Source organism: Lytechinus variegatus, chromosome 3 (assembly GCF_018143015.1).
Source record: "Lytechinus variegatus isolate NC3 chromosome 3, Lvar_3.0, whole genome shotgun sequence".
NCBI classification, from domain to species: domain Eukaryota; kingdom Metazoa; phylum Echinodermata; class Echinoidea; order Temnopleuroida; family Toxopneustidae; genus Lytechinus; species Lytechinus variegatus.
Genome location: NC_054742.1, coordinates 31,247,079 through 31,272,195, shown reverse-complemented (window position 1 = coordinate 31,272,195; position 25,117 = coordinate 31,247,079). Strand labels below are relative to the sequence as shown.

The window sequence follows — 25,117 nt, the reverse complement described above, 5'->3', positions numbered from 1 at the left end:
AATGATAAAGTTCCATGGTCAAGATCATTTTTTCCCCTGATATGAAATTGATAAAATTTTACTTCGCTTAGCAGCAAAATGCTATTAATCCATGCAGTTTTGTCTGTACAAAAGAACCCATGTCCTCACAATTTAGAACACAAGTCAGTAGGCATGTGGATTATGACTTTTCAGGTAATATTTAGTAATAATTTGAATGCAGCCTATGATAAGTTGAGACCACAATGAGAGAAAAAAAATGGTCAACCATGGTGCTAAAGAGATCAGGTATTCCATACTAATAAGATACTGAATACATTTCATTTAAAGCATGCGTGAAGTAATGTTGAAATATTGAAAAGATCAATTTTATGCATACTGTATATAGAATTACACAGTAAAAATGCTTTTTAAGATTTTATACAACGCCGTTCACCACACGAACCCCACACCACCTGCCCAACCGTTCAAACAATCATGCTTGAAAATTAGATATTGGAAATTAAACTATGTTGCTTAAGATTTAAGCACCTGCTCAAATCGCCTAAACAACCACTGCAAGGCCCATATAGTAAACAGCGCTGTATAATATATTTTTTTACTGTGTAGTTATATTTTTATTAACAATGATAGAGTTAGTGTTGATTGGTAGTTACTAAATTACTAAAAATGGTAAATGCACAAACCAATACTTCCCACAGAAAGTTTGTTTGTGTATGTATAGTATTAAAAACAAACATTCTGTGAAAAAAAATGCTAGAGCAAAGTTAGCAACAACAACAGTGCTTTTCAAAAATTGAACAGAGCTGATATTTCATGTTAAAAAATATCCAGTCATACATTAGTATGGAAAGTTTACCACGATCTATGTCAATGAACAAGGTGTTTAGATCATATCTGTATCATACAAAATTTGTGGGATTAGATGTCAGCTTGCATAAGATGACATTCCATGTGGTTTTATCAGTATACATGAACCCACACTTGTCACAGCAGTTTGCAGCCTTTTAGACAAAATCATATGGAAAAAACAGTAAATATCAACTATAGTGACTTTCAAAAGTTATCAGCAGATTGGGTATTCCATACCAGCCAAAATATCCAGTTCTACATCAGTATGGAAAGTAAGGCACTGTCCATATCGGGAAAAGATAAAGTACCATGGTCAAGATCATTTTTTTCCCTGATATGAAATTGATAAAATTTTACTTCGCTTAACAGCAAAATGTTATTAATCCATGCAGTTTTGTCTGTATAAAAGAACCCATGTCCTCACAATTTAGAACACAAGTCAGTAGGCATGTGGATTATGATTTTTCAGGTAATATTTAGTAATAATTTGAATGCAGCCTATGATAAGTTGAGACCACAATGAGAGGAAAAAAAAAATGGTCAACCATGGTGCTAAAGAGATCAGGGGCCCGTTTCATAAAACTTTTGACTTGCAACTGTAACATCTCCCATATCTATGGCAAATCTTGTTATTGCAATGGCAACTTGTCATAGTTGCAAATATCCGTTTCATAAAAGCAATGACAAATTGTTATCGTAAATAAAAATAATTTAATGAAAAATAGTTCGTGAACGAGCCTGATATGCAGCTAACAGCCGGTTTTTTTCTTCACACACGTCGTCTGCGATAAAATTTGGATGGTGACAGAATTTACGGAAAATTTGAATCGGAGATGTAAGTACTTTCTAATTATCGTATTTATTCAATTATTACATCATTTGATAAAGTAATAAATAAATCACTTCCGAAAGAATGACATTGATAATACATATCATATTTCCACCGTTTTCTACGAGGTAAACATGCATTTTGCCCGGGGATATCGTGGAGGCATCATCGAGATGCCGAGTGGTCGCTATCCCGGAGCTTCCGCGTAGTAGTGTTGGTGTGTGTGGGGTGGAGCTCGAATGAGCGGCGTTGCGACTGTACTGTCTTGACTCTGAGAGTTGCATCTGTCTTTCTTTCTGACTTCAGTCTTTAATTACCTAATTCAGTGCGATATGTGAACAGCTGTGTGAGAGTGAGCCTTTATTTTTTGTGGCTTGGGTTGTTGTGGGCGACAAAAATACAGTCAAGTCTCGAGAATCATGAATGGGTTTCGATTGGTGTTCACGCTCAAGTTTGGCCTCGGCTTGGGCATGTTTTTTTTTTTTTTTTTTTTTTGGGGGGGGTAACTAACACAAACATTTACTCTGTTTTTCTTATAGTTTTCAGGAGGGGGGGGGGGCTTGCGAGTATAAAAAAGTTTGGTGCATGGCCAGACAGTAATCAAAAAAGGCAAACTTATTTTTTTTTGAAAGCTGTGAGTTAGCAAAAATTTGACCGGCAGGAAGTTGGTTGGATATTCGATATTCAAACTGTGAAGTTGGTTTGACATTCAGGTTCGATATTCAAACGCGTGTGAAGTTGGACGGATATTCAATATTCTAAAATTAGGGGTTTTGAAAGCTAGCTAGGGGGTTTAAAAGGTGCAGCACGTCTCGGGCAACCATAAAATCACTGGCTTGCCCTAATACGAGGACTTTCAGGGGACAAAAGTCAGTGAATAAAAGGGTATGAATTTTTTTTTGTTGAGAGGCCTGAAGGGTATTCCGACGGCCTAGCCGGGGTAATCACGTGTCCTAACTTGTAGAACTTGACTCTAACTTGACCCGGCGCATGCACATTTAGGGGGCTCAAATTAACAAAATTAAAGGGAATAAAGGGCTATATAGAGCATTTTTTTTAATTTAAAAAAAGTATTTTTTTCAAGGGGCCCCAAGGGATATCCCAACGGCCTAGCCAGGGTAACCACCTATCTTAACTTGTAGAACTCGACTGGGGCAACAAGATAAGCACTAGCTTGACCCGGCGCATGCACATTTAGGGGGCTCAAATAACAAAAATTAAAGGGAATAAAGGGCTATTTAGAGCACTTTTTAATTAAAAAAAAGTATTTTTTTCAAGGGGCCCCAAGGGATATCCCAACGGCCTAGCCAGGGTAACCACCTTTCTTAACTTGTAGAACTCGACTGGGGCAACAAGATAAGCACTAGCTTGACCCGGCGCATGCACATTTAGGGGGCTCAAATAACAAAATTTAAAGGGAATAAAGGGCTATTTAGAGCACTTTTTAATTAAAAAAAAGTATTTTTTACAAGGGGCCCCAAGGGATATCCCAACGGCCTAGCCAGGGTAACCACCTATCCGAACTTGTAGAATTCGACTCGGGCAACAAGATAAGCACTAGCTCGACCCGGCGGATGCACATTTAGGGGGCTCAAATAACAAAAATTAAAGGGAATAAAGGGCTATTTAGAGCACTGTTTAATTAAAAAAAAGTATTTTTTTCAAGGGGCCCCAAGGGATACCCCAACGGCCTAGCCAGGGTAACCACCTATCTTAACTTGTAGAACTCGACTGGGGCAACAAGATAAGCACTAGCTTGACCCGGCGCATGCACATTTAGGGGGCTCAAATAACAAAATTTAAAGGGAATAAAGGGCTATTTAGAGCACTTTTTAATTAAAAAAAAGTATTTTTTTCAAGGGGCCCCAAGGGATATCCCAACGGCCTAGCCAGGGTAACCACCTATCCGAACTTGTAGAATTCGACTCGGGCAACAAGATAAGCACTAGCTCGACCCGGCGGATGCACATTTAGCGGGCTCAAATTAACAAAAATGAAGGGAATAAAGGGCTATTTAGAGCATTATTTGCATGTTTTTTGTTGAATTCAATTGACCATTGACCCCCCCTCAAGAAAAAAATAAATGAATAAATGAAATAAAAATATTGAAAATAGAATAAATAAAAAAAAACAGGCAAAATATATTACCGTATATATAATCTATAGAGGGGGGGAATCTAGATCTAATAATGTGTGCATTAGAAATTGCACATTACGTTGATGATGGACACAATTTATGTGCTGGAAATGACCGCATTTGTCAAGCCTCATAGCTGAAATATCAAGACAGAGCGACCGAGGCCGAGACATCAGGCTTCGAGGATGCAAATTCTGGTCCCGAGGCCAGCCTCGGTATACAACACTGATAACTATAGCATCAGCATGCACTCTATACCCTACAAGATTGATAACAAAGACATGTGTTTCAACAAGAAATAATTGGTCAACATATATCTAAATGGGGTATTATACAGTATGATTGATCAACCAATGATACCAGTTCTTGTATTCTGACATTTAAATCCATGTTCCTCTGACCAATGTTGTCAAATAAGAACCTTGCTTTGAGCATAACATCCTCAAGGTGGTCTGAAATTCTATTAGAGGAAGGTGCAAGTACTCTTCTGTGGAAGTTCATTTTATGCTTTGACTGCTATATCTACAAGTTTTATTATCAATATGCTAGTGTTCTGAAGTTGATGTGTTAATAATCAAATGTTTATTCTACTTAAAACATAATAGATGGAGACCAGCAGCGTGGCAGCAGGAGCTAATGTTGGTTGTGATAAGGCATATACCACCATCAACAATGCTGCAATTGCAGTCACCACCACCACTGCTGCCACCACCATCAGTGCTGCTAATGCCACCACCACCAAGTCTGCTTCTGCCACTGCCATCACCATTGCCACCGCCACTACCAAGACCACTCCTGACACAAAGCCCCCAAGTCCTCAACTGACCAGATATTGCAGCTGGAGAAGGATAGACCAGGAACTTCAAAGCCAGGGCTTGCCGGTCTCCTACAATAAGAAAATTGCCAAGGGCCCATCTAAAGAACTTCTAGCAGAATATTTGTCCACAGTTGTAGAAATGCAGAGACTAACAAACTACCACAGGTAATAGGCTTTGAAATATGGGTTGCAGAATGAATATCAGTAAAACCCATCATGATTTGCAATCTGATTTAACCCTATAAAGGTGGTGGGGGCCCAAAAATTTTCACGATAAATCCACAACGTGAAAGATGGTGCCGCGTGATTATATGCCTTTTTTTAAAGATTCAGGAGTTTTCAGACAAAATTTTTGACACATGGGTACCCGGTCCTGAAATTACGCAACGTTGTGTAAGCACATGTCAGAATTGCTTTAAAATGTGATTTCATGAACAAATCCAATGGAAATTCGGTTTCTAGCCAAAATTCATAATTGCATCATACCGGTTAATAATTATTTTTACTGATTAAAATCAATTAATTTCATGGTGATTATGATCAGAAAATTTTGTCAACAATATAAAAAAAGTAAAAAAAAAAAGAAATACTTCAGAAAGGAAAAAAAAAAAAATCGATTTTTATGTTTCTAAACAAAAAAAACTTCAAGGGGTTTGTTTATAAATTTCCAGCCAAATTCGAATTTCATGGATGATTTAGTAAAATATATTAATTGAAAATAATTTTAAATAATTTTAGAATGATCAAATATACAATTTTTTCATCTGTGGCTGGCATTTTGCATTCCTTCACAATTGCGCAATTAACTGTCAATCTTGAGGGTCCCCACCCCCCTTCCACCCATCTTTCCTGCCTCCAAAATACCCTGGCAGTCTTATTAGGGTTAGATAAGCAAACAAAATTCTTACAATGGAGTGGCGTTATGAGCCAAATATTTTGAGAGGGCTAAATATGGCGGATGGAACAAAAGTTCTCCAAAGATGCGAGAGGGCGAAGGGAGTGAGCAAAATTTTTGAACTTTTTGATACAGAAATAAAATATTTGGAAAGATTTTGACGTAATAATGTTCAGTAAATACTTCTCTATTTCACCCTTTCCTGTTCTCTTTCTTTCTTTTTTTTTTTTTCTTGGCCCCCCCATCTATATGCCAGTGATGGATTTAATACTTTTTGCATGTACAATGACAATGCTCGCTCTCTCTCTCCATCACCCATCCTCACTATGTGTATATGTGTGTGCAAGATAAATTATGAGGAATAATTGCATGAAGTGACGTTTCTCAACCAGAGATTCCTTATATATTATTTACTGTTGCATTTTTGTTCATCATATTAAACCATCTTGACCCCTTTACCCCCCCCCCCTGACAAAAACCTAGTAGTCACATGAAGTTTCCTTTTATTTTCTTTGATATACATGCAATGTATCCATGTGAGAAAATAAATTATAGTGCCAAACATTTTTTGAAAATTTCAGTTTAATTTATTCCTTCAGGTGAGGCTTTGTCCACAGTTCCAGAAAGACACAAGATGGTATCAGAAAGCCATGCCAAAATCAATGACTGAAGGGTTTGGAGAGCCAGATAAAGAGCCTAGAAATGTGATTTAACAGTAAGTTAAACTTATTTATAATTCTGATTCATTTTGGCATAGGAAGTAAGTCACATGATAACAATTTGAATGATTTTTGTCTTCTTGATTTGCTCTTTGTCAAGAATCCAAATTTTAGAATTAAACTCTAAGTTTGAGGTGTTGATTAATTTTTTTTCAGCTGCAAAAGTAACAAACCAATATCAATCATTGGTAGATAATGTGACTTGCTTTCTCTTGCCAAATTGGTACATGTACACAACCTGCATGTACATGAATATTCTGCATTTCTATAATGATTGACCCACACCACTACCACCTAAGATGTAACATGTCAAATTACTGTCAAACTCACTTCATCATGTTTTTAATTACCGGTATTATTTTTTCAGTAAATGAGTAAATTTTGGACTCAGAAAGATTACCCGAAGAAGCTCACAAATTTTTTTACTGGTAGAACCTTTACATTCATTTGAAGAATTGAGTTCATGCAAAATCAACTGAATGTAATGAGTACAAAATCCTGTTAATACACCTTACTAGGTGAGGCTATTCTGGTAGGTCATCCCGGGGGTGCCTGAGGATCTTGTCCATTTGGATAAATCTTGCAAAGTATCAAAAGGTATCTATTAAGGGTTAACAATGAAAGTGAAATTAGAAATAACTTTAGTATCTTGCTTATATGCATTATAAATTAATTACTATTTCAGGTACTTCAATCACATGATCAGTAGCAGGAGCAAAAACAGCAGCAAACACACGGGAGATGTAACGACTACATTGACCAACAACTACAGCAGCTTCCCACAATTTCTGCAGGAGATGCAAAAACCACACTGGCAACCTCAACAACATCAAGATGTCCAACAACCCCTCCGGGAGCGTTAACAGCAACCACAACTTCAGCTGGAGTTTCAACAAACACATCAGCAAAAACAGCACTTATGAAATGAATCTAATTGAAACTCAAAAGCCAATCTTTTACAAAATGAGACATCATTTATTCATTCTTTTACAGGATAAAGAAAAGGTTTTTTTGAAAGTGTAAATTTGCAGGAACACAATGGATGTTCCTATGTATCTATTTATTGAAATAAATGTGACTTTATTAGGAATGAATGAATCTACTTTTTATTTGTCAATTAGTAAAAAATACCTGTATTTTCTATTTAGAATGACAAAAGCAATTTATCAAATCAAAATCATCAAAAAATTTAGCAATATGGCTGTTAGGCCCTCAAAATTGTTGATATTTTGATAAAAAAGCTGTTTCTGCTGCAATATTTAACGCAACTCAAATAGCTGCGTCAAATATTTCTGCAGAAATTGTCATTTGCCGCTGAAAGTATCTGCGGCAAATATTTGACGCAGCTCAAGTAGCTGCGTCAAATATTGCCGCAGAAATTGTCATTTGCCGCTGAAAGTATCTGCGGCAAAGTTTTATGAAACGGAAACTTGCCGCTGTTTTGAGATTTGCCGCAGATACACAGATTTGCCGCTGAAAATGGGAGTTGCCGCTGCGGCAAATGTTTTATGAAACGGGCCCCAGGTATTCCATACTAACAAGATACTGAATACATGTCATTTAAAGCATGCATGAAGTAATGTTGAAATATTGAAAAGATCAATTTTGTGCATACTGTATATACACAGTAAAAATGCTGTTTAAGATTTTATACAACGCTGTTCACCACACGAACCCCACACCACCTGCCCAACCGTTCAAACAATCATGCTTGGAAATTAGATATTGGAAATTAAACTATGTTGCTTAAGATTTAAGCACCTGCTCAAATCGCCTAAACAACCACTGCAAGGCCCATATAGTAAACAGCGTTGTATAATATTTTTTTTTTACTGTGTAGTTATATTTTTATTAACAATGATAAAGTTAGTGTTGATTGGTAGTTACTAAATTAATACAAATGGTAAATGCACAAACCAATACTTCCCACAGAAAGTTTGTTTATGTATGTATAGTATTAAAAACAAACATTCTGTGGAAAAAATACTAAAGCAAAGTTAGCAACAACAACAGTGCTTTTCAAAAATTGAAGAGAGCTGATATTCCATGTTAAAAAATATCCAGTCATACATTAGTATGGAAAGTATGCCACGATCCATATCAATAAACAAGGTGTTAAGATCATATCTGTATCATACAAAATTTGTGGGATTAGATGTCAGCTTGCATAAGATGACATTCCATGTGGTTTTGTCAGTATACATGAACCCACACTTGTCACAGCAGTTTGAAGCCTTTTAGACCAAATCATATGGAAAAAACAGTAAATATCAACTATAGTGACTTTCAAAAGTTATCAGCAGATTGGGTATTCCATACCAGCCAAAATATCCAGTTCTACATCAGTATGGAAAGTAAGGCACTGTCCATATCGGGAAAAGATAAAGTACCATGGTCAAGATCATTTTTTTCCCTGATATGAAATTGATAAAATTTTACTTCGCTTAGCAGCAAAATGTTATTAATCCATGCAGTTTTGTCTGTACAAAAGAACCCATGTCCTCACAATTTAGAACACAAGTCAGTAGGCATGTGGATTATGATTTTTCAGGTAAAATTTAGTAATAATTTGAATGCAGCCTATGATAAGTTGAGACCACAATGAGAGAAAAAAAATGGTCAACCATGGTGCTAAAGAGATCAGGTATTCCATACTAATAAGATACTGAATACATTTCATTTAAAGCATGCATGAAGTAATGTTGAAATATTGAAAAGATCAATTTTGTGCATACTGTATATAGAATTACACAGTAAAAATTGTTTAAGATTTTATACAACGCTGTTCACAATACGAACCCCATACCACCTGCCCAAACAATCATGTTTAATTTATTGGAAATTAAACTATGTTGCGTAAGATTTAAGATTTTAGTAAACAGCGCTGTATAATATATTTTTTTACTGTGTAGTTATATTTTTATTAACAATGATAAAGTTAGTGTTGATTGGTAGTTACTAAATTACTAAAAATGGTAAATGCACAAACCAGTACTTCCCCACAGAAGGTTTGTTTTTGTATGTATAGTATTAAAAACAAACGTCCTGTGAAAAAATGCTAAAGCAAAGTAAGCAACATACAGTGCTTTTCAAAAATTGAAGAGAGCTGGTATTCCATGTTAAAAAAATATCCAGTCATACATTAGTATGGAAAGTATGCCACGATCCATGTCAATAAACAAGGTGTCAAGATCATATCTGTATCATACAAAATTTGTGGGATTAGATGTCAGCTTGCACAAGATGACTTTCCATGTGGTTTTATCAGTATACATGAACCCACACTTGTCACAGCAATTTGCAGCCTTTTAGACAAAATCATATGGAAAAAACAAAGTTTTGTCATCTATAGTGACTTTCAAAAGTAAGTAAGGGACTATCCATATCAGGAAAAGAAAAAGTGCTTTCGTCAATGAATAAAGAGATTTGGTCTTCCATACGTACTAGTAAGGAAAAATATCCAATCATATCTATATTTAGGATTACAGAGATTTTTTTTTTATTTTGTCGTTGCATAAGATTTGCAATAAGATGCCAAGAGTTTCTTTTTTTGTCAGAACACTACAATTTTCAGGTGAAGTACAATTTGTTGTGAATCATTTGTGAGCAATTGGCCATCAGCAAACCCATGGACCCTAGTGTCCATGGCAAATCACTGTATGTATGAAAAACAAAGAAAAGTAATCAAACTATGGTAGGAATGGGCAATGTACTGGTCACCTTGTCATGGCTGTTCAGTCCTGGTAGGTATGCCATGCTGTTGTGTTTTTCTCTTTCCATAGTAGCTGGACTTTGGCGCCGTTGACAATGATTTTTGTAGACAGATTTTTTCTCTTCCTTAGCTCATAAGCTTTCGTTGCAAGGATTCCCCGTTGAATTTTAAAGGCTGGAGGAAGATCCGTGCGAACCGTTACGGTAGTGTGACGATCTACGGGAACTGCGCCGCTTCCAGATGCTACTCCTTGTCTACCATCGCGGTGGTTCTGGCGGTGTAGATCATTAAAAGCCTGTAGAATTTTGTTGCGATCCGACATGTAGACGAACTTTGCAATAATCGCGTTGGGCCTTTGGCGTTCACCGGTACGGCGCGTTGGGAGGCGATGGGCGTGTACGATGGGAATGGCGTCGACATCCGATGTGCTGATTCCAAGATGAGCGATGTTTTCCCTTAATACATCTTGTACATTTTCGTTGGGCTTTTCCTCGATGCCATAGAATAGGAGATTCATTCTTCTATTGTAGATTTCCATCATGATTAATTTATCTTGAAGGTGTTTTATTTCATCTTCAAACCGCTGCTGGAGATCTGGAATTTTCTTCGACTCAATTTCAGCTACTTTAGTCGAATTCATGGTAACGGCGTCTTCAAGGTCGATCACTTTCATCCTGATGGACGTCATTTCAGTTGTCAGCTTGTCAAGTTTGGCAGAAACATCATCAGAGAAACGATTAATAGATCGCATGATGTCAGCCCGGCTCGGTTCTTCGGTCCCAGACAGCGAAGGTTCGTGGTTTGGCCGTTGGCCGGAATTTTCCGTGGGCGTGGCCGTAGGCTTAGCTGGTTGGAATGCGGGTGGCGTTCGGGAGCCAGCCGATTCAGCTACCGCGTGTGGTCGAGGTCTAAGCTCACGAGACATGATGGTAAGTGACGCGAAGCAAGTTGAGATATGACGAGTTCAGTTTAAAGCTAGAAGTAGATCTAATTTCAGGTCCAGAATATTCCAGTAAACAGGGTGAGGTGGATATAGATCTAGGTTATTCAATAAACCATACGTACTCACAATTAGTGATTCAATTATTGCTTTGGAATATGAAAAATAGGTGGTTGGGCGCGAGAAGCAATCGTTAGACGTCCGTCTCCATTGCTCGGCAAGTTAAAATGAATGCCATCATCTTGCTCATGTCAGAGAAGTTATGGTTAGGCTAAGACGTGCTGGTTTGACGGCTAAGCCAAGCAAATGTAAATTTGCAAGAAAAGAGGTCCTTTACTTGGGATTTGTTCTGGGAGGGGGTGCTGTCAAGCCAGAACCTGCCAAGGTCGAGGCAGTCATCAACTACTCACAACCGGTTACGAAAACCGATGTTAGAGCATTTCTGGGATTAACTGGGTACTACCGTAAGTTCATCCCTAACTACAGTAAAGTAGCAGCCCCATTAACAGACCTTACCAAGAAAGATGAACCGAGGTTAGTTAAGTGGAATGACAATTGTACTAAGGCATTTCAGGCACTTCAAACAGCCCTATCCAGCGCCCCTGTGCTCAAGAACCCAGATTTTTCGAAAGAGTTTATTGTTCAGGTTGACGCCTCAGATAGGGGCATTGGAGCAGTGTTAAGTCAAAAAGATGATGATGGGGATGATCACCCAATAGCTTACATAAGCAGAAAGCTGCTTCCAAGAGAGCAGAAATATGCAACCATTGAGAAGGAATGTATGGCAATTGTATGGAGCATCCAGAAGTTCCAGCCATATCTCTTTGGGAGACAATTTCTCGTCCAAACAGATCATAACCCCCTTAAATGGCTCCATGAAATGAAGAATCATAACGCAAGACTCATGAGGTGGTGCCTTGCTTTGCAAGCATACCCCATGAGACTTGAGCACAGGAGTGGTGCCAAAAATGGTAATGCAGATGGGCTGTCTCGTATGTGAATAGGATAGGTTAGCCATAGAAGAGTTCATGTAGTAATATGTCATTAGAAGTAGATAGGGACTATAGTTAATTGTCTGTCACTTTAATGATTTGAAGTGTGAATATGTATCATAGCGTTATATATTTGTTAAAAGTATATTAAGTGATAGTAATACTCTTTGAACTGACAACCTGCCTTGTCTAATCATCTACTTAAAGAGAGCTCACAAGTTTATCAACCCCAGTCTAATCATAACACTATGAACACTATGGACACTAAATCCTTTAAATGCAAGAGAGAAAGATCCATTCAACATTGAGAACAACAACACCACTGGCCGGAAAAGTTATTTCTCGACGTCCAATTTGAGAAGCGAGAAGATCATCGACTTGAATAATTTTATTGGACTATAATTGTACTAAATTATGAACATGATGATTTTGTGTTGTATTTTTAATAAGTGCAGAGCCTGATACCTACAGATATTTTTATTTTGTTTGTATGTACAGCAATCAGTAGCAGGCAAAAAGGTATTTAAGCTTTATTTGATATATTATAAGATGAAGTGTATAATTGACAGTGATGTAGTGATTACCGGCATTTCTTTAATGATGATCGATGAGATGAGATTTATTGAAAAGAAGATGTTCCTTGTCAAACCAATCCCATCTCATGATCTTAAGTGGGGGGTAGTATGTGACAATGCATGTCACTTGTGTTAGAAATGAGGGGTTAACTTTCACATGTGATTTGGGTAGTAGCACCTGTTGTTTTCAACTGGACAGGTCTCAGGTCAATCCTACCTGTCATAATTATAAGTCCATGCTGATATTTCATGCTATGTTCTGACCAGTTTCTGACCATGGCTCGTCCATGTTGCACATGTTCCCCTCTCATCCATTTAATCATGTTGTTTACCGGTCAGCTACTTTTAGAGGAAGAAAGTCCTGTCAGCATCCTTGGGTTGGGATGCTTGAAACTTTCTGAGATGTAAATATTCGATTGGTCAGTTCTAGTTTCCAAGGGGAGGGCTTTCACCTTACAATGTTATGTTTTATATCATATTGTTGCCAGGAGTGGCAAGAGATTCATTTGAATAAATCTAGGTATAAATATGGGAAATTGGGGGAGAATAGTTAGTTAGTCTTCAACCATCGACAGAACGGCGTCCTAACTCATTGAGTGTACATACGGTCACTCTCTTATCAAACATTGTAACTTGGAACTTTGTGAAGTTTTTAAGAACCTGAATAAATACTCATTTGTACATAGTAAATGTACATGATCATTTCTTGAGTTATTCTTTCAACGAGGTTGCTTCATCACACTCTCTAAATCATTCAAGGTAAAAGAAGGTTACTGAATGGTACAAACGATTACCCAACTTTGTAAAAATACTAATCAAAAACCTGAATTATTCAACTAGTGACCAAATAATAATATGGTAATGTGTACATAATATGTAAAAGGGATGATTTCAACAAGCTCTGGTTTCAATTTGGCCCTTGGCAGTTTCCTTCCAGGGTCTTTTTATTCACATTGGTTTAACTAATAAAATTTGAACTTTAAACTTAAAAAGAGTTTCAAAATGTTATTGAAATCCTCAAATGAAATGTTTAATAGCCATTACATTTAGCATATAAATTTTGGAATTAATTTGAGGTGATCTCTAAATTTCAACTTCAGTTCTGCTCCATATTTATAAATAAACATTGCTATTTCACCTCATGTAAAATACTTTACCATTACAATTGTGTCTATACACCCATTGTATACCACTCTTTTTATGTTTAAACTTGATCCATCCAAACATTTCCAATATAAAATAGACATACAACAAAAAGAGATAATACAAATCACATGAAGTTCTTACCATCTCTACAAAGATACATCCTATACTCCAGATATCCACAGCTGTAGAGTAATACCTGCAGCCTAGTAATATCTCTGGTGCTCTGTACCATAATGTGACAACCTGGTTGAATAGGGAACATCAAGTTATCAACGTAATGGACTAAGATGTGAAAATCACGAAAATTTATTGATCTACTACTATATATTTTTTTCCAAGTTACAAAATCATCTAAATATTTCTATTTACGTTTCCACAAAATATAATTCAAAGTTTAATCAAGGAATGTACTTGCAGCAAAGAATGATTTCATGAGAACGTCTTTACAATCAATTGTCACCATATAATTGTAAATCTAGTGAAAATCATGAAATCTGAACTGAAAAAATAGTCAAACTAAAGAGAAGAAAGAACGTGTGAGATGGTGTATTGTTATTGCTTGGGACACAAGGGGGCCGTTTCATAAAGTCGTTCGTACGTTAAGAGCGACATAAAGAACAACTGATCATCCTTTCTTGTGTTAAATGATATTTACTATTAACTGCTCATTGGTGATTATGAAGCACGGAAGAAAGTTTCACTAGACGTTCTTAAAGTCGCTATTAACTTACGAACAGCTTTATGAAACATCCACCTGATATCTCGTTGGAATGCCATACTTATTAACCTTATATTTCTGAGCAGAATCAAATTTTCTATCAGAATTATTTGACACATCCAGTATTTTTCTTATTTAAATAAACTCCTGGATGGTCATGTTATTGGCTTCGGTTTGAACTTACCACACCAGGGCCCCGTCTATTGATCCAATCAACCACCAACATCAATATCTAAAATGGCTGTGTGTTCAAAATATTATCTAGATCTAATTTATATTCATACATTAATCATTTTCTTGGACATCCAACATGCTTGTCTTTGTTTACATCAGACATATATGTAAATTTCCTGGCAAAAAAATTATGGCACTGATGGATTTCATATAATTTGAGGTTGGTCGGATCAATCATAAACTCTTTGTAAGACGGGGCCCTGGCATATCTTCTAATTTCACATAACTTTATAGCTTATATCTGTAGCTTTGCAAAAAAATATAATAAAATAAGAATATGGCAATGTTAAAGAGAGAGCAATGACCATGTTAAAAGGCAAAATAACAAGTTTATGTACACAAGACCAATGACCAACTTTAGCATGGAGTATATTTGGATGAAAACCACTCAAACTACTCGAATTGACAAGAAAGGGATCCAGCTGTGAAGTCAAGGACATTTACTTTCATGCCATTATGGCTACAGACAAACCAAGGCCTACCTCATGAGTATATGTCCTGACAGGAACCCCAAATGCTCTTGCTAGTCCAAAATCAGCGAGTTTGATGTGGCCTTCTGCATCAATGAGCAGATTCTGAGGTTTAAGATCTCTGTGAAGGACACGGTGTGCATGGCAAAATGCTATACCCTGTAGAAGTTGCTGAAGATAACTCTGCATAATAAAAAAACATTGGATAAGCTTTGACACTGTAATGTATGGGGATTTCCAGGACTCCCTTTTCTAGTTTCCAGTGCCCTTTTTAGCATTTCAGGGGCTAAATCACCCCCAGCCCCCATGTAATTATTCCATGCAATAATTATATACCGTTACCTCTACAATATGACAAGCTCCAAAAATGTATTGATCATTGGGGTGGCAATTGAAATTCCCTAATTTTCAACCTTTCTTCTGAAAGGTTTTACTACAGAGCACAGCCATAAAGGAGATATGTATTTTGTACTGAAGTGAGAGACACCGTACCTTGACTAAAGCTGTTGGTAGACCAGATGGAGGGGCAACATCCATGTATTTTTTTAGATCCTGGTTCATGAACTCAAAGACAAGATACAGCTTCTTATCACTGTGCACAACATCATGTAACCTATGCAGTCATAGAAGAATAAAAAACAAAGAAAAGTGAAAGACATTTTTGAAAAAGCTTTATGAAAAACAGAAGATAAATTGATTGGAAGCTAGATTGATCCTAAACTTGAATCCTTCTAAATGTATAACTCTGCCACTGCCAGGTCAGAATTACATACTTATCTTCTAGAAATTTCAAATTATGACATACTAATCTTTAACCCCTAAAACAGATCTTCACCATCACTCCCAGATATATTCACATTATATGAAGCCAAATTTGAAGTCAATCCCACAAACAATTATTTGTTTATCAATAGGAAAAGACATTTGCTCTCATGACTCTCACTCAGAGGCAAACATGAGCCAAGTTTAATTAGTTTTTAAAGTGGTAGTCTGGTTACCAAAAGAATAAGATACACTTCAATGTATATCATGACCTCAAATAACTTGACATTATGATGTTGCGGCCATCTACATAAGCCAAGTTTAAAGTTGGCACCCTAACCGATCCTTGGATATTGCAAGTACAATATGTTTTTAGGTTTATGACCTGCAAGGGTTCCATTCACAATTTCTTTGATGTTTACATGACTGAAGATGGAATTTATAAAATGATTAACAAATAAAAATGGTGAAAACTGCCTACTTAACCAGTTATATTTACTTTCTGAATATCTTAAACAAAACTTTGAGGCCTTTCTGAATATCAAATAAATTTGTGGTGTAAATTACAATAATAAATTTCATATACCGCAAATTGCCTCTAATCAAAAAGAAATAGAAATACTTTGCACTACAAAATGTATCAAAAAATAATGAACAGTGCTTATTAGCTGAAGTTTCTTGTTTAACACAAACTGCTCTCAGCATATCAAAGTAAAATCAGAAATAACATATTACTACATAGTACACTATATGAACACCAATAACATTAAATTAAAACAGCAACTATATACTAACTTTATACTTCATATTTCCTTTCTCTTAACCGCTTAGAGGCAATTTGCGAATTGCAATATATAGAATTGTTATTTTAAAAAAGCTGAAAATCACATTCATTTCAAATAAATGTGAGCAAAGTGGCAAGAATTTCTTATCACCATTCTCATCTCATGTCATTGTTGAAAATTACAAACATTAATTATCAATGACAGATTTAATATAAAGAATTTTTTTTTGAAACACATACACTACAAAAATACCATCGTTCTCTAGATAATCATTCTAATTGTCAGAATATATTCCCCCTCTTTAGAATGAGTATAATTACTTGACAATGTTCTTGTAGTCCAGTTCTTTCAAGAGTGCGATTTCTCTGATGGCAGTACTGGGGACACCTTCTGATTCACTTTAACAAAAGAAAAAACACAGATAATCGATGATGGTTGTGGGGTGGGTTTCCACATTGCTGTAATTACACATGACAGTATCCATCTCCACAAGTACACTGTACAACAATAAAAAGTGGAGCGCCTCTGGCAGTCTCACCTGCATCATGCAATTCAATATAGCAGCAGCACTGACTTTGAAAACTACTATAAAATAATTATTCACAAAAACAATGATACAATACCATGTTCATTGACAATAAATGGCATTTGACCTTGATCATTGACCCAAGACTTGTCAGTGATACTTTATTACCTCTATATCCACATTTTATAAACTATGTCTATAAACTTTGAAAATTATGACAGCAATCTAATAATTATCTCTAAAATTGCAAAAGTTCATTGACCCTAAACGACCTTCGACTTTGGTCATGTGACCTGAAACTCGAGCAGAATGTTTAGTATTACTTGATATACTTTATGTCCAAGTTTCATGAACAAGGTCCATATACTTCGCTGTCATTTCAAAAACTTAACCTTCGGTTAAAATTTGGTGTTGATGCCTAGAGTCTCACTCTGCTATGCAGGTGAGACAAAAATGGACCTGTGTTCAACTAGTTATTTTTTTAGTTGTATTTCAAAATGTAATAAAAAGTAGCTAAAATGATAGATAGATAGACTTATTAGGTTGATCCCCTCATTCCATGTACAAGATATACAAGATGAACTAACTCTAATAGCTTCATGCACTTCATGGAGGTGATGGAGTAATTATGAACCTCAAATTACAATTAAGACCCAAGTCTTCTAAGCTCTACGCAATTTCTCAGGCCAATAGAACTGTTATTTGAACATTATTTGATGGAAACAAATGGTGTTTCAGTCCCAAAATAGAAAACTTACCAGTATGTTTCATCTTTAAAAGGCTTCAACAATGCACACAAGTTGTTAAGCAATTTTTTTCTGCACTGGGTGGAATGCCAAAATCCTTACAAAGTTAGGAAATCACCCATTATATTTGCAGATTTGTAAACATCCATATTTGCGTGGCTCAAGAGCATACAGACTGTTTGGTAAGCAATTTTTTTTAAATGAATCATTGATGGCTCATTCTGGGCCTGTGAATAATAATTTTTTACAGATGACAGTTTCTTAATAGGCCTACTTTTGTTTTAACTGCCAAAGCAAAAGCCCATAGGACTCGAAAATTGATGAGTAGGGTCTATAAAGATAATTTCCCCATCATCCCCGAGCATTTGCCATCACGTCACATGAAGTCCTAATAATCTCTGCTGATTTCACCATTGGATGATGAGCAATAAATGGCAGAGGTATGTGCTCTACAAAACCTTCGATCTATTAAAATTCTAATGTTACCCCTCTGAGTGCCCCCCCCCCTGAGTCTGCCCCCTCCTGACGACTCACAACCCATACAAAATGCATATCCCTGACCCCCCCCTGACGAGCTAGCTTGAAGACCTTTTTTTTGCTTGTCAAATTTTTAGACCGGTTTTGCCCCCCCCCCCTGTGGAAAATCCCAGGTACACAACTGTTGAAATATGTACCATTTTCATGGGTAACTGTAAACAGTCTTTAACAGGTCCCTTTTTGATAATGCTTAGCGTTCGCATTACCCATCTAGTTACTACAAATCTTGTTCAGGATCACACAGAATATTAAATTTTCAGGACAAAATACATGAAAGTAAATTTCACTTTTAAACCATCTTTATCTACTCATGAAAATGAAAATGGAAACCAGCATGTACAATTCTGGAAAATTTTCCATAACTGGTTCCCATTTTGAAGAGGAGATAATGACAGATTATTGATGAGATTTATTTTGTCAATAATGATTCTGACAAAATAAATCTCATTAGTAAACTGTCTTTTTTAATGTTTACTTGTGAAAATGATAACCAGCATGTACAATTTTCCCATAGCCAGTTCCCATTTTGAAGAGTAGATAAAGACAGATTACTCAGGCACAGATCCAAGGGGCAACCTGCAGAAAATAAGTGTCTGTTTTAACTTGTGAGAAACCCTTAAAAATATAAAGAAAAATAACATTGGAGGTATTATACCCTATGGTTTATCGCCTCAAAACAGCCGGCTTGACCCCCCATAGGCTATTCCCAGTGACACCGCATTCTGTTGGTTCACATATTGTACACCACGCTACTGCGCATGTGCATTCCTCAAAGACTGCACATGGGTTTCCTGCACGCCATTAACGGCCAAGTAGCTCTGCAGGATTATTATATGCACTCAGGTAGGCCGTACATGTAAGAAAAAGACATACTAGTAGCCCGATTTCGACGTGACGGGAAAAAGGAAGCAACAGCTCACATTTTTTGACAGTTTTTCCCCGGAATTTCACACACAAAGTTTTTCGCCAATTTTTAACAAAAATTCCTGCTCGCGCAAAATTGCATTATTAATGTATGAAGATACCCAATTATTCATCTCTTTCATGGTTTAAAAATCATGAATAGTGTCTCGTTTTGAGGTCTAAATTCTCTATTTTTTTTCCACTCACACTTCGCACTCGCGTCAACTATTTGTATAATTGTTCAGTTCATGGTTTCAGAAAGTGCTTTAGAATGTCCATTTTTCAGGTCACCTTTATTATCTATCTTTTAAATCATGTCAATGATATAAAAGCAATTTAGCCAATCTGTTTAGTGTTTACCCTGTATTAATATTTTTTGATAAATAAATTTGAAAAAAAATTAAATTGAAATATTCATCTTCTTCATGGCTAACTGCAAACAGTACTTAACAGGTCTATTTTTGATCAGGACAGAATATTAAAAATTTCAGCTCGCTCTTTGCAGTGCAGTAATTATCTATTTAATTAACCATTGTGTTCAGGATCACAAACATTCCCCGGAACGTACAATTTTCAGAACAAAATTCTTCAAATTTCCAAATATTTTAGCTCATGCTTCAACAAACGCTCGCAATATTTAAATAGCCTAGGGCTTAGGAGGTTAAAAGTTATAACTTATGATGGTTTTAAAACATAAAGCTAAGAAGTGACTGTTAGGACTACCCCTTCAAATAAACAAACAAAATTCAACTTTGAGCGGCCCGTCAGGGAATAAATGGGTGAAAAAAATTTCGCCCCCCTCCCACTGGATCCACCCATTACTTAGGCCCTATGTGATTAAGATCTATTTCATCAGTAACGACAATGATGAAATAACTCTCACTAGTAAACTGTCTTTATCATCTCATGAAATAGGAACCAGCATGGACAATTCTGGAGAATTTTCCACAGCTGGTTCCCATTTTCATTAGTAAAAACATGAAAACATACCAAGGTTTTTTACCTGACTGCTAAGAAAGCACAAATGCCTGTGAGCAAGCAACCAGGGGACCAACGGCTTAAGGTCCTCTCCTAGGGACCGGCTTAAGGTCCTCTCCGAGGGACCTGGTAATGAGGATAAATGCCTTACCAAAGGGCACTAGCGCACCACTTGGGAATCGAACCCGGGTCACAAAGAATCCGAAACCCCCGCTCTACCGACTGAGCTAGTAATGTAACATATAAAAGTTTATTGAAATGATTCATCTCCAAGCTCCAGAATGTAGAATCTTAGATTCTATATCTTGATTATGATTTATTTCATAGGTCTAGTGAATCCATTGTTGTAATGATTTTTTTTGTGTTTGAAAGTGGCAGGGCAGGGTGGTCTTGAAGAGCAGGGATATGCTGGATAGATATAACTTCTGCATTAATTACAAAATGATAATTCTACATTTGACTAATTAAACCCTTGCACGGAATCGTTGATGTACTTGTCCATATCCACCCAAGGAAATCTGAGCCCGATGAATTAATTATCACATGAGGAAAGAGGGAACCAGTGAAGTGAGGTTTCTTACAATGTCATATCCCCGGGGAGGGGGGGGCACTCAGTATATAATGCATAGTGGGTATGTGCCGCGGAGGGGACCCCCATTTTCACACTCAAATTTCCGTTTCAAGGCATAGCATTTTTGCCTTGTTGAGAGAAAGAACAAAGAAAGCCGCTCCAAGGCATAGCATTTTCTTCTTATCGAGAAAAAAGAAGAGAGAAATCCGCTCCAAAGCTTTGCATATTTTTCGTTACGCCGCTCCGATCACTTTGAATGAGCTGCAATTTTGATGAAAAGCGGCCGCAGAGCTCCCCCGGCGGAGGCCGCGCTATCTGCATCATGCACGCATGATCATTCCATAGGGATGCATACGCACTCACACGCTGGCGATCCGTTCCAAGGACCCCCGTTTTCACAAACATTGTCGTTCCGAAGCCCGTTCCGAGGACCCTCCTTTTTACAATAAGCCCGCTCCAAGGCCCCCGTTTTTTGTCTCACCCGTGGCACACCCCCACCACTTTTTTGGTCGAGTGCCCCCCCCCCCCCCGGGTCATATCGCGTTAAGGAGGAAACTTAGAGTAGATCTAGACCTAAGTTAGATTACAGATCTAGATTAAAAAAAAAAAGTTAGAATATTAAATATCTAATGTTAAAAGTTAATACAACTAGGCCTACCGTACCGTTACTAGAACTTAAGTAGAATAAGAATGGCAAATTTGATTCAGTGAAAAAAAGCATGGAATGGCCAGTTAATTTTGATTTTTCATGCTGACTTAATTCAATACCTAACGATAGAGTGTAACGTTACAAAGTTACAAATACAATAAGTAGGCCTAAATTAGGTTAAATTAAAAATAAAAGTCGTCTTTGGAAGAGTTCCTCCAAGCAATGCCGCCATCGACAGTCGGGCATTCGAATACATGCGTAGGCCGATAGGTGGGACTACACAACATGCTGGACACGTCAATTGTCATCGGACCAGCAAGACAGAACAAGGTATTTAAAATACCCAATAACTCACGTATCCAGTCGTATTTTCTTCAATGCGACGGTTTTTCCAGATTTCAAGTCTTTTGCCTTGTAAACCACTCCATAAGTGCCTTCACCAATCTTCTCAATCTTTTCAAAGTTATTCATATTTATTGTCTTTTTAACTCCATCTCGCAGTGACTGTACCAAGATAAGCCGAGCAGCTAGCTCGATATGCTTTGTCAGTTTTGCATTAATTTGCGCGGCAGAGCTCGGGCGCATTCGGAGCTTAGCTCTCCGCTCAAATCGCGAAAGACATATGCACAACGAACGATGGCAAAAGCTCCTCGTTTGTTGCAGACGACAAATTTCTAGTTCGCGCACTTCAAATCACGTGACAATTTAAACTGCCATTGATTGGACGAGGAACATTTTCGCCGGCTCTTTGTGCGCTTGTGATTGGCCTAATATTTTCTATACCGCCAAGCTTTTATACATATTACTAAGTATTATGATTGTCGGCAAAATAGGTATCGTTATGCATTTTAGTTTGGAAGGATAATTGAAAAATTAAACAGGTTCGCCTAATCTTTTTGTGTCCCTAATTCTACTCATTTTCATTTTATTGTCCACATGGAACTTCGTTTTGCTCACCTTTGAAACATTACATACGGTATAACATAATCACATGCATTAATTATACACAATCATACAAAATTGCATTAGAAAGCGACATATACAAGATAAATTCTTCAGGACAAACAATGGGCTTTAATTGGTGATGGACAGGCAGGGGCGTAACAGGGGTCGGTGGTCGGGGGGGGGGGCAGGAGCAATTAAATTTCCTGGTCATATCATGGTATGAACAGGCAGTGATGAGGCAAAATTTTGAGTGGCCCACGACATATCAGGCAACATTATTTTATAGAAAAAAAATGTGAGTGAGCGAAGCTAGAGAGCAAAAATTTTGACATCTTTATTACAGAAAGAGGGATTTCGACATGATATTCAGAAAATAACATCATTATCTTACACCTTTCCTTTACTTTTTCATATAGTTCCCTCCCATTCTTTTTTGTTCTTGGTTTGGGGTCATGGCCCAAACCCTTCCATCTGAACGCTATAGTGCTATACAGCTGTGGTCCTGATCGTGCATGGGTGAATAATAGCCTTTACACAATAATAATAATAATAATAACTGGCATTTATATAGCGCTTTATCAATATCAATCTACGACTGTTCAAAGCGCTTCACAATTATTATTACCCGGTCACTGGATTCATAGCATTCCAAGCAGCCTGTTAGGCGCAAACCTGCTAAGCCAACCACAATGACGGTTGTTTCCTACACAACAGATTAATTTAACGCAGTAACGTAACTACTAATTTTGAGGGTGCACAACATATCCTTTTGAAATGAAATTCTAATTATGTAGTAGATTTTTTATACGCCCGTCCTACGGGACGTATCACGATCGTATCACGATCGGTGTCCGACGTCCGTCTGTCTGTCCGTCCGTCCGGCATCCGTGAACGTTTCCTTGTAAATCACTTCAGTTTAACTTAACCGGAGCTCATGAATTTGATGTGTATAATACTACCATGGATTCCAGGAAGCTTATTGATTTTGAGGTAAAAAGGTCAAAGGCCAAGGCAGTGACATGTTTTCATCTTACCCTTCTGAAGTCCCTGTAAACGCGATGACTTCAGTTTAACTGGTGTATATAATACTATAGCATGGATACTATTACCAGGAAGCCATTGATTTTGAAATCAAAAGGTCAAAGGTCAAGGTCATAGACATGTTTTCGTCTTGACCCTACTGAAGTCCTTGTTAACGCGATAACTTTAGGTTAACTTAACCTAGGCTCATATTGGTGTGTATATGATACTAGCATAGATCCCAGGAATTCTGTTGATATTTAGGTCAGAAGGTCAAAGGTGAAGTCGCCGTCTTCCACTTTTCTTGTTTGACCAATATTATAACTCCATTTTCCGTGTTACAGGCGGGCGTCTTATGACTGTGTTCGCCGAGCGACACTCTTTTTACATTATATTCATGAAATAACATATCATATTTCATTGTTTTCCATTCATTTCATTTTGTTTTACTGCCTTCTTTATTTTCTTTATTTCCCACTTGCTGTTGAACAAAGAACCCCCTCCCCCTGTACGCCATGCAGGAAATGTCCTTACAGGGGGCCCGTTATAATAGTCCTTTGGAGGTTTCAGATGAAGAGCCCCTACTGCACGGGGTCAGGGTACGATCCCCCGGTAGCTGAGGAGATTTAGCCAAAGTATATAGATTAAGAGGCTTTAAAGGGAATATGTCTAACCCTTGGACTTTTTTGTCCTGATTGCGACCTTTATTGCATAAAATTTAGCAATAGACAACCTTCTTTTCCCGCCTTTGCTTGCCATTTTGTCATCTTTTAAGTTATTTCCCTTTCTTGTTTCTCATACGTTCTTCTTTCCTTTTCCCTATTTCCTTTTTTCCCCGCTTTCCTTTTAAGTTTTCCCTTTTTATGTTCTTTCTCAGTTCCTTTTCACATTTTCCCTTTACTTTTAGTTCCCCCTTTCCTCTTTTTCTCCCTTTCCTTTTCTTTCTCCCTTTCCTCTCCCACCCCCCCCCCGTTTTTTTCGGGTGAAATCCGCGGGGGGGGGGTAGCCTGCCCCCCCGCCTATTACGCCTCTGTGGACAAGGGGACATCACCACGAGTTTATAGGTGAGGATATCATATCAATATTAAATGCCCCCATAATCTTTCATGACAGAAGGGAAAAAATTCTGCTCGCGTTTCGAGCTTTCATAATATACTCATCCTGTTCATTATGGATATGCATGTATAAACTAACAATTTGGTTTGCACTTCGCCGTCCGCATTATGTGATTAGTAAAATACAAAAAGCTATTCAAAGTTCCCCCTTTCAATAATTATTCAATTCAATTCATTTATTTTATTTCTGATGTACAATATAAAGTGTAAAAAAAAATTAAAAAGAGGGTAGCACCTCAAAAAGTCTATATACGCTTGTCGAGCAGGGTGCTCCTAGCTGTCATCAGAGAACAGCAAGATCAACATAACATAAATAAGATAATTACATTGAACATGTACTCATACATGAGACTTTTCATGATGGAAATAATGTACAGTCAATTAAATGAAATGCATGCATTTTTTCAATTCAATTCTTTTTTATTTCATTTCCATTCAAAACATAATACAAAGTAATATAAAACAATACAAATCAAATACAATTTTACAGAAGGGCATTCTTACTTCGTAAAAAAAACAGTATAATATAGAGCATAAATGGATATGGAAATGAGGGGGATCCACT

At 37.1% G+C, this 25,117-nt stretch overlaps 2 protein-coding genes across 3 annotated transcripts in view; one reads left to right on the top strand and one right to left on the bottom strand.

Moving 5' to 3' along the window:
* The window catches only part of LOC121410761 (cyclin-dependent kinase 2-like), a 33,610-nt gene extending 11,465 nt beyond the window's left edge, over window positions 1-22,145 (bottom strand). The window contains exons 1-5 of the mRNA XM_041603047.1: window positions 21,828-22,145; window positions 16,883-16,960; window positions 15,508-15,628; window positions 15,028-15,198; window positions 13,735-13,836 (exon numbers count right to left, since the gene is read on the bottom strand). Of these exons, the coding sequence (XP_041458981.1) occupies window positions 13,735-13,836; window positions 15,028-15,198; window positions 15,508-15,628; window positions 16,883-16,960; window positions 21,828-22,057 (702 nt within the window). The 5' untranslated portion in view covers window positions 22,058-22,145. The remainder of the gene's footprint in view (window positions 1-13,734; window positions 13,837-15,027; window positions 15,199-15,507; window positions 15,629-16,882; window positions 16,961-21,827) is intronic.
* Window positions 1,397-7,018, top strand: LOC121410762. Of its 2 annotated transcripts, XR_005969373.1 has the most exons (4): window positions 1,397-1,666; window positions 4,403-4,779; window positions 6,109-6,224; window positions 6,914-7,018. XR_005969373.1 is itself a non-coding variant. In XM_041603048.1 (3 exons), exons 1-2 carry the CDS (start codon window positions 4,403-4,405, stop codon window positions 6,110-6,112), a joined length of 381 nt encoding a protein of 126 aa, XP_041458982.1. In that variant the 5' UTR covers window positions 3,741-4,402; the 3' UTR covers window positions 6,113-6,224; window positions 6,914-7,018. The 2 variants fall into 2 exon arrangements, 1 of the variants encoding a protein (XP_041458982.1); XM_041603048.1 differs by lacking the exon at window positions 1,397-1,666 and having other exon boundaries at window positions 3,741-4,779.
* Window positions 22,146-25,117: the final 2,972 nt, after the last annotated feature.

Excerpts from the sequence above, each read along its gene's own strand:
- LOC121410762 (XM_041603048.1), top strand. The coding sequence starts at position 4,403 with ATGGAGACCAGCAGCGTGGCAGCAGGAGCTAATGTTGGTTGTGATAAG.